Source organism: Epinephelus moara, chromosome 17 (genome assembly GCF_006386435.1).
Source record: "Epinephelus moara isolate mb chromosome 17, YSFRI_EMoa_1.0, whole genome shotgun sequence".
In the NCBI taxonomy this organism is placed as follows: domain Eukaryota; kingdom Metazoa; phylum Chordata; class Actinopteri; order Perciformes; family Serranidae; genus Epinephelus; species Epinephelus moara.
Window position 1 is genome coordinate 12,237,012 of NC_065522.1, and position 15,927 is coordinate 12,252,938.

The window sequence follows — 15,927 nt, forward strand, 5'->3', positions numbered from 1 at the left end:
TGTTCACATAGCACAGACACAATGTAAAAGATAACACATATAATTACACATAAAGCATTGCAAGACTGGAAAATTACAAGGAGAAGACAACAACAACAACATCATCTTGCAGGAATAAAAACACATGACGCAAAGCTGTGGTTACAATAACGTACAAAAACATGTACAGCACTGGTTCATGTTACAACAAGCCCACAAACTTGTGCTGTCAGTAACTGATCCTCCAGTTAAAAACACAGGACTGGGAACTTGACAATTTTTGCCCTGTCGGAAAATTCACAGATCTATACTTGTTCTACTTCTCCCATCCAAACATCCTTAACAGCAGGTTATTACAAGAAGGAAAGATAAGAAGTAGAAAGACAAAAGCAAAAATGCCTGAGGTGTATGAAATAACACATAAGTATGCTGATAATGAGTGCAGCCACAAGCTAATACTTTGCATTGTTTTCATGTTTTCAGGGCCCCCATGGTTTCCCTGGACCAAAGGTAAACCTCAGCAACAAAGCACAGTGCATGTATGATAACAACTCACATTCAGGTCATTATGAATGTAATTCAGCTAGGGCTGCACAGTAGGCCCAGTGCAATATCCATATTTTAGGAGCTGCATTTTTTTGGATAGAGGTAAAATGTGTGACATTATAAATGAAGCATTGTGCAGCTGCATGGATGCCTCAGCCAACAAGTCATATTCCAGACTTAAAGGAACGTATATGTTTGATACGGACTCCAACAAAAATCATATCATCATTTTTATTTAAGTTTGTCAGTGAAAATTAAATGCAAAAATTCCTATTCCCACTTAAACCACGACTCATTTTGCAATTGCAATATCTGTCAAAATAATCGAAACGCCAGCCGTGGCCGGAGGCATTATGTTTTCAGGTTGTCCGTCCATCTGTCCGTATGTCTGCCAATTCATCCATCCATCCTACTATCGAGAACATGATATCTCAAGTACTAAGAAAATTTCTTCAATTTTTTTTTTTTTTTTTTTAAGATATTTTTTGGGGCATTTTTAGCCTTTAATGGATAGTGTGAAGGGGGGAGAGAGAGGGAGTGACATGCAGCAAAGGGCCACAGGCCGGAGCCGAACCCGGGCCGCTGCGGCAACAGCCTTGTACATGGGGCGCCTGCTCTACCACTAAGCCACCGACACCCCAAAATCTCTTCAAATTTGGCACAAACGTTCACTTGGACTCATTGATGAACTGATTAGATTTTGGTGGTCAAGTGTCTAAGGTCAAGATCACAGTGATCTTGCATCCATCTCATTCTTGGGAATATCTAAAGAACACCTTGATGGAATTTCTTCAAATTTGGCAAAAACATCCACTTTGAATCAAGGATAGATTGATTAGAATTTGGTGGTTACAAGTCAAAGGTCAAGGTCATTGTAACACCCTCTGTCTCATCCGTTTGAACGTGATATCTTACAAATACCTTGAGGGATTTTCTTCAAATGTGGCACAAATATCCACAATGAGTTAAGGATGATGTGATTAGATTTAAGTGGTCATAGGTCAAAGGTAAAGGTCACTTTGACCTTGTCCGTCCTTCAAATTTGGCACAAATGTTCACTTGGACTGAAGAATACACTGATTATTATAGTTTTTGCTTATTGTGCACACTTTTTATTAGTCCTTTTTACCATTAGTCTCTGGTGAGACTCAAGTGTAATTGTAATAATGTCTGTGCTTTTGTGTATATAGTTGTGCATCCTCTGACAATTTAGTGAAGCAATGTCCATTCAAAAATGAAAAATATTAATTAATCGCAGCAAAGAACAAGTGTGAGATGAGTATGAATCTTCATGAACATGCCGGTTTTTCGACTCTACACACCGTCACTGATGCATCTTCACTGTTACTTGTAGAAACTTGTAGCATCACTGCAGCAAATGCTTTTCATGAAGTTTTAATTAATATTTTGGTCAGCTACTGTATAGCAGGATGAACAAAGGGGGCAAGCCTGGATGATATTATTAATTTTTTCTTTACATTACATTTATTTAGTTGATGTTTCTATCCAAACCACCTTCCAGAAGTTCTTTGAACCATGTGGGTACAACCCCAAAAAGTGCAAGAATCATGCAGGAACATCAACTTTGACCAGCACAGGTGCATTCACAGGTACAGAAACTGTGTTGTGTCTGTTTCCTTAGGGGGAACCTGGTTTGCACGGTATGAAGGGTATCCGAGGGGAACCAGGACACAAAGGGGATCGTGGTCCACTGGGTCTCCCCGTGAGTACAGCCACGCACCATGTGATATCTCCAACCACGTGATATCTCCAACCACATGATATCTCCAACCACAAAGCCCTGTCCTTTATTTCCTCAGACATCCATAGAAATCTCTCACTTCAGTTTTAGCCCTGTCTGATTTGTTATTGTGCATTAGTGCACATATTTGAGTGTGTGTTTGTGTGTGTCTGTTGTGTGTGTGTGTGTGTGGGTGTGTGTGTGTGTATGGCCCTCTCCATTTTCTGTCCTCATTTTCATGTGCCTGGGCTGACTATTTTGCCGACCTCCCTGTAACACAGTGTAATTTAGTTGTTGTAAACCCTGCCATCAACCTGTCCTAATAACAGTGTTCATCTGGTACTAATCCCGCCTTGTTCATGTCACTCATACCTCCATAACCACGCAGGGAGCCTCCGGCTTGGACGGCAAGCCCGGAATTAGGGTGAGTGTCATGTGACCAAGAGGCTTCACCACCCAACTTCTGCCTACTTTCCTCCCTCTCACCCTCCATACAGTCCCCCCTTTTCCTCAAAATTTACCACCATCACCCCATTTTACTATATTTTACTGTGACTGAAAAGAAAGTTATATACACTTCTGTTTATGTTTACATGATAGCTAGGTCTCATGAGCTGAGTTAAAATTCTCAGGATAAGGACCAGACAGACAGCAGTTACAGTAGGCATCGCAAGGCTCCCGTTTTGTCCCGTGTTGCATTAACTCAGCATTAACACACACTCATACATTAACTGTGTCAGCAGTGTTGTAAATGTCCTTTGTGGCCAATGCACGTGTACTAGCAGCAGCTCTGTGTGCAGGTTGTAGGTCATACCAGATGGGAATATTGTACAAAATGTGGATGCTAAACAAAATTTTTGCTTTCCATGTGAAAATCAATTTTATTTTGAAATACCTGCTTTAGTCCAATGACGTAAACTCAACATGAGAACACTACTCTTTGCAGGGCATGGATGGGCCTGTGGGTCCAGCTGGTCCAGCTGGGCCGAAGGGTGACATAGTAAGACCAAAATTTAATTTTGTTCTCATATCTTACTGATGATGGAGTGTGTTTGTACTTAAGGTGACTGCAACACTGATTCATTTGTATTAGGGTGAGAAAGGAGCAACAGGCGAGCCAGGACCAAGGGGACCGTATGGACTACCTGTAAGTTTGTTAAGTATATTATCATGTTGAGGCCTCTTATTGTTATCTTTACATACATACATCTTGAATTGCCAACGTGCATGGTGCATTCCAAAAGTCTGGGTTTTCACACATTGGAAACGACAGCTTATGTGCAGTAGCATCACCATTGTATCACATTTCCCTCAGGTTGCAGTGGCAGAAACAAGCTTCCACACTATGTTTCATAACACTGCCATCTTTCCTGAATAGCTGTTGTTGCTAGAAAGGGCAATGATTTCAGCTATAAGCAGATGGATGACTACAGCTATATTAAATAGGCCCATTTGTTTACTGCTTACATTCCCCCCATTTATTGAACAAGGTATGATTTATGTATGGATGCATGTAAATGTCAGCATTTGTGAAAGTCAACTTCGTAATGATGATGCAACTTGTGTTCTTCATTTGCAGGGAGCTGCTGGAACACCAGGCTTGGATGTAAGTCTCTTAAACTTTGTTTTCTCAGTTTTCTCCGAAGGCAGAGAGGCTAAAAGTCAATGTGACAGGGAATGCGTCTTCCAGTACAGAGGTGCTTGGCAAAAAAGCTTTTAAATATAGATTAAAAAAACATAAATAGGCTTTTCTAAGTATCAAAAACCAAGCTTAACAAGATTTAACCGCTATTATCACATACACCGATCAGCCAAAACATTAAAACCACTGACAGGTGAAGTGAATAACTTTGATTATTTTGTTCCAATGCATTGTTCTGCTGGGAAACCTTTGGGCCTGCCATTCATGTGGATACCACCTGACATGTTCCACCCACTCAAACACCGTTGCAGACCAAGTACCCCCCCTGACATGTTCCACCCACTCAAACACCGTTGCAGACCAAGTACCCCCCCTCATAGCAACAGTACTCCCCAGTGGCAGGATAATGCACCATGCCACACTGCAAACATCGCTCTGGAATGGAGCAAGGAATGTGACAACGACCTCAAAGTGTCAACCTGGCCTCCAGATTCCCCAGATCCCACTCTGGATGAGCATCTGTGGCACGTGCCATTAACCAACCTCACAACCCACCAGACTAAATGGATCTGCCGCCAACGCACTGGTGCCAGACACCACAGGACACTCCCAGAGATCCTGTGTCCATGCCTCGACAGGTCAGAGCCAAGTCCGGTCCAAGGAGGCCCCACCTTGGATTAGGGGTACATCTGGGGTACGGGCACATCACAAGAATCCTTGAGCAGATTGTTTAGAAATGGCCTGTGGAACGTGACAAAAAGCTAAAGGTGTTGAACTGGCTTCTAAATTTCCCAGGTCCCAGTTTTTGCAGTGTGGCATGGTGCATTATCCTGCCATTGGGGAGTCCTGTTGCCATGAGGGGGGGTACTTGGTCTGCAACGGTGTTTGAGTGGGTGGAACATGTCAGGTGGTATCCACATGAATGCCAGAACCAAAGGTTTCCCAGCAGAACAATGCACTGGAACAAAATAATCAAAGTTATTCACTTCACCTGTCAGTGGTTTTAATGTTTTGGCTGATCGGTGCATATTCCCATGCCTGTAGGTACCATTACATAAACGAGCCTGTAAGTCATCAAATACATACCAAAAATTAAAGATAATCTTGCAATAATTTATAAATTTATGTTTATATATTCCATAGCTTAAGTACGCACATTTCCACGATCCAGCTAGATAAAAATTGATAAATGATAAATTGCAATATCCCAGCATTTATCATATTACTTGTGTACTTCATATTCATCATACACTGCGCATATAGCACAGATAATAGTTTACTTTGTGTATATTGTGTGATGCTTCACACCTGGTTCTAATTAGCTAATGAGTAATGGTTAAGTAGTTTGTCCCTAGTCAAGCTTTTGACTAAGATCTTATAACAAAATACATTAAGATTGTTTTTTGATAATAAATCAATAAATCAATTCTGGGGAACTGCTGGTTTCCCCTTTTGTAACTATTTCTATATCTAAAAGCCTGTTACATATTATACATAAAATTCTTGTTGATCATCCCTTCACTTTCTCTCACACCTTCTATCAATTTGATCCTGATGTGTTTCCTTCAGCTGTGTCAGGACAAGAACATCCTCTCTGTCTTTGCATAGTAAAGCCAGAGTCATTAAGTGGAGTTGTACTTTTACAGGGGTTGCCAGGCTTAAGGGGAGAGAAAGGCGACGTTGGGGAAAGAGGAGAAAAGGTAGATGTAGATAAGGAATAAATGGCTTGTTAACCCCCTAACATATAATAGAGGACTGGTGTCAATGGACAGTGACAGGAAATATAGAGGTACTTTATCTAGCTGCTTTTATAAGTTTCTCCTAATCTATAGATGGTTGATCAAAGGTAGTATATACGGGTGGTTGAAAGGAATATTTTATGCTTCCTAATGATTTTCTTGTATTGTTACAGATATATAGCATTTTCTCGAGAGATGAACTCATCAACCAGAATTCCAACAAAATAATTTGATAACAACTCCACACGATGTAAAATATCTTTCGCATAGAATATCATCCCCAGTCCCCTCAAACTTTTGTTCTCCACTTTTCAATGATTTGCCATCTCATTTCTCAAAATCACAAGTCAAATCTCATTCCGAGGCATCAAAAAAAATTGTGATTTCAACATGCCAGACCACACAAGTCCATTGACAGCAGGCTCTTAGTTGTTTTATTTCTGTTGTTTCCATGCATGAACATACTTAAAACATGTCACTTCCATGAGTTTCCTGAGCCTGTTGATAACCTCTCCCTTGCTTGTGTATACGGTAGTTTATATCTGTCATTGCTTAATTCTGTATGTTTCCACACTTACTAACACTTATAATGTGTTTTTTTAGATGTTTGATGTCTTTCAGAAACTGTATCCCATTCTTTTGTACATAAAGATAAACACAATTTGCATTTGGCGTTCTCACATGCATCCAAAATCGCATACTACCGCTACATACCCAATATGTGTGCTGTTGTTACATAAGCAGCAGTATGTGTCTTTTCGGACACACTGAGCTTCAATCACCTTCCAAGACCCTTCTTGCCAGATGGAGATGCGTAACCATGGTAACCCATGCCAACCAAGCTACCAAGGAAACTAAAAAGAAGGAACAGTCATGACAACATTGACAGTGTTGGAGGACCCAGACTTTGGTGTCAGTTCTACTGGAGTCAACGGGGCAGGCACTGCATATCACACTTTAACCCATCATATCCTTGGCTCTGTCCAGCAGAGGCTGAGGTGTAGCTGCTAGACAGAGTCATGATCTGTTTGGAGACCAATAACAAGGAAAACGAACACACATGTTTAGGGACAAAAATGTTATAAGCATCACATAATGTGTGTTTTTTGATCAGGTGGAAGGATTTTTCAGTCGAAGCTGAAACAACAAAGATACAATGGGTTAAAGTGTGATTTGCCGGGCCCGCCGCATTGACTCCAATAGAGTCTGGCTCCTCGAATGATGTTACTGACGTATAATCTTTCCTTCTTTAAATATTCCTTGTCAGCTACCAAGGTAACTATAAAAGTTTAGACTTTTATAGTTACCTTGGGTGCGTTCGTCAATCCAATCCGACGCTGTGCGCCAAAATGAGAGCCCTTCTATTCCTACACGAGTTAACGAAGTTCATCACACATTCACTTCACTTGGCGCGCTGATGCTCCGTTTGCCCAGATGGAGTGCCCAGATTACGCTCTGCTGCTCCGAAAGTGTGTAGTTCTGAATGACTGAATGGTAGATCCCAACAGGTCTCTGAATTTACGAAAGGTCCAGTTTGTGCCAGAGTGTGGTATGGAGCGCCCTCTACAGCTTGAAACCTGGTTACTACATTTGAATTTACATTACATTACATTGGAGGCGAATGATTCTTTTTCGAGGCGAATGACGTCACTAACCGTCCACGCTAAGCCTGCCCTCCTCCCTTTACTCCTCCCCTTACTATAAAACCATTCTGTCCGCGGAGAGAGCCGAGCCTCGGGGGTGTATGTGTGCCCGGGCCGCGAGGAAGGGAGGGGTGGATGGATGGATGGATGCGGTGGGCTGCTGCGCGGCTCCCAGAGAGGGAGAAATAGAACCGGCTGCCTTGCCTTCTGCCTGTGTGACACAGTTAGGGGCGGTTTTCCAAGCCACCATCGGCACATGAATATAAGCTCCACTGTCGGCAGGGTGAAAAAAAGTGTGGAGATGGGGAGAAGGGTGAACAGGGGGAAAGAGGCCGAGCTGCAGCCGCCTTCCCTTCTGCCCGTGTGACACAGTTAGGGGCAGTTTTCCAAGCCACCAACGGCACAATGAAAATAAGTCGAAGTGTGGAGTGGAGGAGAGGGACCTCTCTCCCCGCAGCGAGGGACAATCTTCACTCCGCCCCCTTCCTCAGCTGCTCGCCTGTCCCCACACACACACACACACACACACACACACACACACACACACACACCTACCTCTCTCCCCTTTAACAACAGGACCCATAGAAAATGTTTATGTTGTCAAGTTTGAAATCGTCTATAGTACAGTTTGTTGAAAATTCACACCATTAACAGTACCGAAATTTGCACATCTCAACTCACGAGGGCCGTACATGTATCTGTGATATTACCTCTGTGAAGCTTAGTACAAAGAAATGTCCTCCTGATGTAATTTCAAGCTCCAGTAACCAGATCATGCATTGGGAACCGTATTTATTTTGTATTTTGTTGTTCTCTAATGCATGTACTGGATGTCATGAGAAGACTAACTCCAACCCAAATATGAAGGGATACAGTTTGATCTTTTTGCACTGTGTAGTAGATTGAATTGTATCCTTCTGGAGGTTTTTTCCCTGCTACTCTTTCTCATCCTTTGTGCCCTTGACACCCCTTTTGGCGATCAGCTCTGTTTTTTACTCCTTCCTAGCTTTCCCCTTTTTTCGTCCTCTTCCTGTCCTAAGGAATGTTTTTAGAATACCCAAATCTGTCTGGTATCCCCTCCCATCTAACAATGACCATGTGTCTTTCTCCTTTGTGGGCCATGGCCTCCCTTTTAATCACTCCCCTGCTATCCCCTAATATCAGTGCTGTCCCAGATGTTCAAAAAAATGATGCTAACTTGACCAAAACGTTGTATCCACAGGGGGAGAAGGGAAAGAAGGGCAAAAAAGGGCCTAAGGGCGAGAAAGGAGAACAGGGTGCCCCTGGATTAGATGCACCCTGCCCATTGGTATGTCCTAACTGTGAGCTGGGAATCGCCTCCCAGCTGTGTAGAGCAGCTGCCCCAAACACGGATGAGCGCCCTGTGGCTAAACAGATACCCAGCTTCCACCGCACCATAGCAACCTGAAACGTAGAGTCCATCACTCTTCTGTAACTCTGCAATTCAGACACAAAAACATGCTGTTAAAAGCCCCAAAAACATACGATTTGGCTGGATTGTGGTATCAGCAAGCTCACAGGGCAGCTCCTCCCACGTCAACCCCCCCTTGCGTCCGTCGTAGTGGACGGATACAGGGGTTAAGGGTCGTCCACCTCTCTCCCAGTAACACTCCTAGGTCATCTTTGCAAACAGGGTTTCCGGGGATTTAAGGGTGAAAAGGGGGAACCAGGGCAGCCAGGTCTGGACGGGCTGGATGCCCCATGCCAATTGGTACAGTATTTCTCTTTTTCCTCCACCTCTTAACCATGCATGCCGCTCACCTGCAGTCATCACTGACAACAAAAACCACGCATGACTTGAGAGCTTGACAGGCATGAACACACCTCATTTTATTCACAACTACATTGTCCATTTATGACTTGTTAAAATGCACCAACATATACTTCACTAACTTGCTAAACGCAAGCAGCCTCTTTTAGATGATACACATTATTACGTGAACTATACAAAATAAACACGAGTATTGATATAACTGATACTTAAATCTATCCCTCTAACTGACTCCTTCCATTCCTTTGATTAAAACTGGAGACAAGTTCTGCTGAAATCCTGTTATCTTCCCGCTGACTTCTCCATGGACCCAGTTACCTTTTAACCTGATGCTAACACAGACTCCTCTACTGATGCCCATGCTGCCGGCACATGGACCCCTCTTTTAGTCTGTTAACTCCCCCTTTCCCCTTTCTTGTATTTGTACCAATTGGGCCAGACCATGATGACAAGGGAAACACAATAGACTAAACAGGTTATTGCTCCAGACCTATTCAAGATGAGAAAATGAATTTTGTTTTCATGCATTTTTTGGTGTTTTCTGCTTTTGGAAAAAAGAAAAATTGCTGTGTTATGCATGGAAGTTTTGAGTAGAGATGTTAGGGGTTAATGTGTAAGAGCAGTCATAGCATGCAGTGTGTAGACAATGAAATAGTAGGTAAGAAAACATTCATATGTCAAATATGCCATCTCATTGAACTACATCTACATTCATTTACTTGAACTAGCTGCAATAACTTGAAGATAAACTCCCTGATTTTGTTCTAGTGTCCCCAAATCGAGCTCAGTTTTGTTTTGAAACTCTACTGCGGGGCAACTATTATAAAATCACAGAGCAGTATCATCGACATATTGATGTGCATGAGCTGTATTTTGCTGTGTATTATGTGCATGAATGAAGAATACAGTCTTGCAGTTGTCATTACATGTAATATTTCACATGATTGTATCATAACACAGGACACTGAGGAAACTTTCAATTTTGAAAGAAATGTAGATCAGTGGTCTCTGAAATACTTTTAATATGCTCATATGTTAGAGAGAGACATACAAACCAGCAGACTCACAGTTTTCTAACTCCAGGGGGGTACAGTAGTTACTGTAAGTTAAGTTTCTGTTACGTAAAGATCTTTTTGAGGAAGTTAATTACACACCAAGTGCAATAGGTCAGAGAAAGTCCAGTTCCTCCCTTAACCCTTTTAAATCTGGATCAACATCTGTTTTCTTGTGCTATGTTCAGATGACATCATAAACATTTAAATTGTCGAAACCTGCAAAAAAATTGGTTTGACTTGTATAGAAAACACGGGGAAAGGCAATGAACATAGTTAGAAAACTATCAAAAAAAAACCCAAAAAAAACTGGGGAAATGTATATTTATAAATATATATTTAAAATTGTGTAACAGAAAATAGATATGATTCTATTTATTTGATTTTTAGCAACCCTTTTTCAGGTAATTTTGTATTTTTTTTTACTTTTTTTTTTATAAAAGTTTCTTGTTTGTTTTTGTTTTTTAATTTTTCTTTTTTGCTTATTTTCAGGTAATTGTATTTTTTTCTGTTTTTCCTTTTTGCCTTATTTTGGGTATTTTCTTAGTTACTAGAGTTACAACTTTTTAATGTCATGCTAATTTGGGCCATTTCATACATTTCTCAATGCCTTCTTTCCATGTTTTCGAAAAAATAAATAAATAAATATAGCTAATTCGCTCAGGTTTTAAAGGGTTAAACTAGACACTGTAATGTCCAATTCTGTATTTCAGCTCAGACATAATGACACACAGTTTAATCCTGTGAGACGGCAGTAAACTGCACACAGGTCGCTCATGTGAACCACAAAGTTTGTAATCACCACGTTAAAACAATAGAAATAGTATAATTAACGTTGATACGCTCAGCCCTCTGATTTGATCATATGCTTGTGGTTTGATGCACGTTTTGATTTTACCCAATTTGGCTGTTTGTCCTCACCAAAATGTGGTTTGGAGACATAGCTCTGATGCCTCAGTTGGGCAGGATGGGACAGTTTGTCTCTGCTGTCTCCCACGTGTGATTCGGTCTCATTAATCGGATGCATTTTTGTCATGAATATCTAAAAGGATGACATTTGTTATGTGTTCTCGCGGGGTAAAAGCCACTCATTTAACACACTTGAAATCTTTGTGTAAATGGTGTCTGTTAACAGCAGAACTCCCATTCCTGTTTGTCCTCATGGTTCTTTTCTTCCCTGCTACTCCTCTCTAAACAGGGCCCAGATGGATTACCAATGCCTGGATGCTGGCAGAAGGTAAGACAACAAATTTGAGCTACAGTAACGCTACAGTAACGTGACCATCTGTGTCCTTAATTTACATCTGTGTTTATAGAATAGGTTTGGAAAGGTCAATCAAAATCAGAGTATTTTTGTTCACTCAGTGTCAGTAATTTTTTTCCATGTGGGTTTCAGCTTCTCTATGTTTGCATGGGTTTTCTGTGAAACACGTCATAACAATGTATGACTGTAGTGTGAAAAATGTCACTGTTGTCAAACCTGCACAGTCATGAAACAGTGTGAAACATGTCCATCTTCATGTCGTTCTCTCTCCTGTGCTTTTCTTGCAGTGATCACTCTAACCTGAAACGCATGGAGTTTGTAAATAATGCTTCTTTTATGGTATTTATAGTTTTTTTAATGGAAAAAAAAATGTCTAAAAGAAAAGAAGTCTATGTGTACGCTGATACAAAAAAAAAAGAGATAACCGTCCCGAGTGTCACGCTCTAAGCTGCTTCTACTCACATCACCGTGTGGAAAACAAACAAACAAAAAAAAACGTGTGTGTCCGCTCTCTCACATCCACATCGTGGTGGAGTTCTGATCCTTGGCTGGCGGCAGAACTTGTCTCTGTAGTCTTTGCATGGCTCAGACTGGAGCGTCGCAGCCCAGCCAGATTCCCAGGGGGTGAAAGGAGACGTGGAAGGAGGAGATGGAGGAGGAGGAGGAGGAGGAGGAGGAGGATCTGGACTGGCTCTCTAACACCAAATGCTAGGTGTTTTGTGTTGTTTGGTCTCAACAAGCTCACCGCCCATTCATGCAGCACCATTTTCTAAAAGACTAAAAAAAAAAAGAAGAAGAGGAAAAAAAACTGTGCCAAGCAGAACATTGCACCCCGTACCCTGCAAAAGCATGAGTAGTAAACTATATTTATATGTATTGTACATACCTGTCACTGTTTGTGGTTGCGTCATGGCTTCTGCAGAAAACAACACTAACATAAAAAAAACCCAACAACAACCCCAGAGCTCTGAATTAGTAATTTCTGCTTTCCTTTAATCTTCCCAAGGGAGTCACGCCATGGCTGGTAGCCTGAAAATCCCCTGAGAGCTAAGTTGTTGGTTATTGTTGCTTTATTGTGGTGATGCCTGCAGAGGGTATGACATCAGCAGGTTTTCACTGTTGCACTCACGTGGCTCAGCATTGTCGTCATCACCATCATCCGTGTGGTGGCTCCCACACCCACACGTCTCCGGACAAGAGGGGAGAGCTTAGCAGGCTCACTGCACAGTTGGGAAAACAAATCACGTGGATTTGAGATTGGACAGGCCTGCTCGGGACGCCCGCCCCCCCCCCTCTCTGAGCACGGGAATGGATCCTGCAGGAGAGTCGCTAAGAGTCTCATCGATCTCCATGGAGATCAGCTGGAGCATGCGCCTCTCCTCACAGGCAACGCTGCGAGATCTACTGAGAGCGTTAACAGAATGCAATCATGTTTTCTTCTTTTGACTTTTTGTTTTTTGCTCTCATTCTTTAACATTGTATTTTGTGTATAATAGCCTTCGGTGCCTCAAGCTTTTATTCATTCCTTTATCAGAAATGTACAACTTTATATCATATTTTGGATTATTGGAATGGTGTTTATTTCAGGAGGGTAAGCTTTGTTTGGAGTATTGGAAAGACACACATTGCGCACAGTTTTTCATATGAACTTTACAAGATGTTGAAATAGCATGTAGGTTACAGCTTCACCTGAGCGCACGGTAAGATTGCATCCATCTCGACTGCCTCTGATCTTACCCGTGGTTTTGAAAAAGCTCATTGTTTGTGCAAAAAAACACACACACAGCAGTGTAACAAATCTGCTACTTGTTCATTCTGGACTTGTTGTATGGGATGTTAGTTGTACAGTGTTGTCAGTTCACTGCATGTACACAATTTATTACTTACGAATTTCTTAAATGTTGACGATAAGCATTGAATTGAGGGCGTGTATCGGAAGTGTAAAGCTTTGTTTCAGGGGTTGGGGTTCGTAATCGGTTTTACCTGAACACTCAGCAGCTGGTATTTCAGATGTGTCCGATTCAGGGCAGATTATGTTTCGCATTACACCTCATGTGTTGTCTTAAACATATAAAAATGTATATTACAGTGCAAGAAAAGCTAAATTTGACAGACACAGCTAATTGGTCGACGTCCAATGATTCACCACAGTCTAACTGGTGGCCAGTTATGTCACATTCCATATCAGATGGAGCAATAGGTTTATTTTTCACCAGTCATCCTTTCATATTTCTTATATTCAAATTGCCTTCTGACATAGTGGGTGCTATGCAAGGTGATGCTCTGTACTTGTTTTCCTCAGCGTTAGAAATATGCATGAATGATTTACTGTAAGGGCAGATGTGAAACACCAACATTTTGTTGTGACGTAGCAGCAACCACAGGTGGATTTGAGGAGATTTATTTCCATATGGTTTGATTGTACAGTTCATCTCATGGTTATTAAGAATGGGTGCACATCTGTATAGATTATAATGGTGCTATCTGATAGCAGGTCAACAGCAGCTCCGTTGATGCGCTCTACCAGTGGCAAGAACTACACAACAGGTTTCTTTATTGTCGTTGGGGTTTTATGTATGAAACAAGTTTTTCTGTGCATATATTTGTGTATTTGTCTCAGTATTTTAAGTGGTACATTATTTATTTTTCTATAATTTCTTAAATGAAGGCATTTTTGGTTTTAAACAGCATTCCTTTCAGTCGGCTTTTGATGTCAGTTTCCGCTCTTTCTTGGTATCATGAGGAATTTTCGGGGCATCACATAACAGTTATGCAAATGGAACAGTGTGAAGGAAGGCGGTCATTTACGAAAAACCAGACCAGTGTGTATTCACTGTGCATTTATTTTAGATCATAGGCCTTACAATGGTTCGTCTGCTTTTATTTAATTTTGTGTGTCGAAAAGCTAACTATGACAACAGAGTACTGATGGCCTGAGTGTCGACAGGCCCGGCCAATGCAGCGGCGTAAAGTTAAACATCACAGCTTTTTCTCACGCTTCCTCTTTTCTCTCTCTCTCTTTCTCTCTCTCTTTGCATTGAATGTAGTTTGATATATGTATAGTGGATTATTAATGTACTGTTAAAATGTGTGCTCATTTGACAAGAAGTGCAATTTATACTTTGGTTAATGTGTGTAGCATCAAATGCAGCTGAAATGTCACATCGTTGTGATCTCTGTAGCTCCATTTGCTCAGTCATGCTACCCTGTGTACCACTACCTGGAAAGAAAATGTTTATTTACCCGAAGACAAAGAAACAAATGTCAACATCAGTTTTGGAACACATTTCCTCAAATACTGTCCCTTCACTCATGTTTCAAAATGTTATTTCCATTATGTAATATTTACTAAATTTTTGCAATGTGTTTTTTTTTTTTTTAAATTTTGTGATTTGATTTCCAGCCTTTGTTACAGTATTTGTTCTCACAAGTTGCTGTATCTTTAGCATGTGCAGCTAATTTTTTTAATTGATTTTTGTTTTTTATTTGATTGATTGTTTTTGTTTGATTGTTGTGTTTCCTTGTTAAATATTCAATTTTAGTTTATTCTGCTATCAGCAGAAGTGCCAAAATATGACATTTATTTCCATATCAGTATTAGCTGAGCTGGTGAGAGGCTCCAAAATGACTCAGTGATAGGCCACATCTGTGTGTTTGTCATAGTTGCAGAAATACTCTGAGTCAGGTCTTCCTCTGAAGACACAGTCAGCCTAACACACACCCACTTACTCATCGAGACCTCCCAGATTAAAAGTGGTGGTGTGGGATAATTGACAAAGTAACATCCATCTGCATAATGCTAAAAGACACTGGTCTCTTATCAGAAACTCTTACAGATCTAAACCAATACACTGCAGCCTTACTGAAACAAGTGTATTGCCACATACTCTCCAAAATAAAACGCAGTCTTGGTGCAGAAGCAAACTCCACATTGTGGCTTTGAGTTAAAACTGCATTTTTTGGGGGGTTGTGGTATATGTTCAGTTTCTGTTTCTGTGTTTGTATTACTCTTTTTTTTACCCACTTGATTGACATTTCTTTGAAGACCCTTGTGTTCACACACGACTATATTTCAAGATGACATTTCATATGACTGTACTGTTGGAGCCAAATAAACACAGTCTTTCAAATACATCAAACAACAGACTTGCCTTTATTGATAGTCCTTTAATATCACATGCAGTGTCTTAGATCACTGAATATTATGTGTAATATTATGAGCCAGGAAAGATATATTCATACACACTTGTAGCTTGCATTTTAACCTAACTTATTTTGCAAATACACAACATATGCAAATTAAAGAACTGTAAAATGGCTACCTTTATATATGCTATTATGCTGTATAATGCGTTGAGGGATTTATTTATTTTTTTTAAATTTGGCTGTCCACTTGGATGTAAAGCAAGATTTATTGCTGTGCATAGACCCTACATATGTAGCCTACACATGTCGCCTACGTCGTTGTGAGCATTTTTACTTGTGCGGTGGTGTGTTTGTGCCACTCTGCAGTTACACCTCCAAAACAC

The 15,927-nt window shown here is 40.9% G+C and overlaps 1 protein-coding gene across 1 annotated transcript in view; it reads left to right on the top strand.

The window, feature by feature from the left end:
• LOC126403931 (collagen alpha-1(XXV) chain) overlaps nt 1–15,540 on the top strand; it is a 192,656-nt gene extending 177,116 nt beyond the window's left edge. The window contains exons 29-38 of the mRNA XM_050066775.1: nt 463–489; nt 2,168–2,248; nt 2,655–2,690; nt 3,213–3,266; nt 3,360–3,413; nt 3,846–3,872; nt 5,555–5,608; nt 8,945–9,022; nt 11,333–11,371; nt 11,686–15,540. Coding sequence (XP_049922732.1) covers nt 463–489; nt 2,168–2,248; nt 2,655–2,690; nt 3,213–3,266; nt 3,360–3,413; nt 3,846–3,872; nt 5,555–5,608; nt 8,945–9,022; nt 11,333–11,371; nt 11,686–11,688 — 453 coding nt within the window. The 3' untranslated portion in view covers nt 11,689–15,540. The remainder of the gene's footprint in view (nt 1–462; nt 490–2,167; nt 2,249–2,654; nt 2,691–3,212; nt 3,267–3,359; nt 3,414–3,845; nt 3,873–5,554; nt 5,609–8,944; nt 9,023–11,332; nt 11,372–11,685) is intronic.
• The last annotated feature ends 387 nt before the right edge of the window (nt 15,541–15,927 follow it).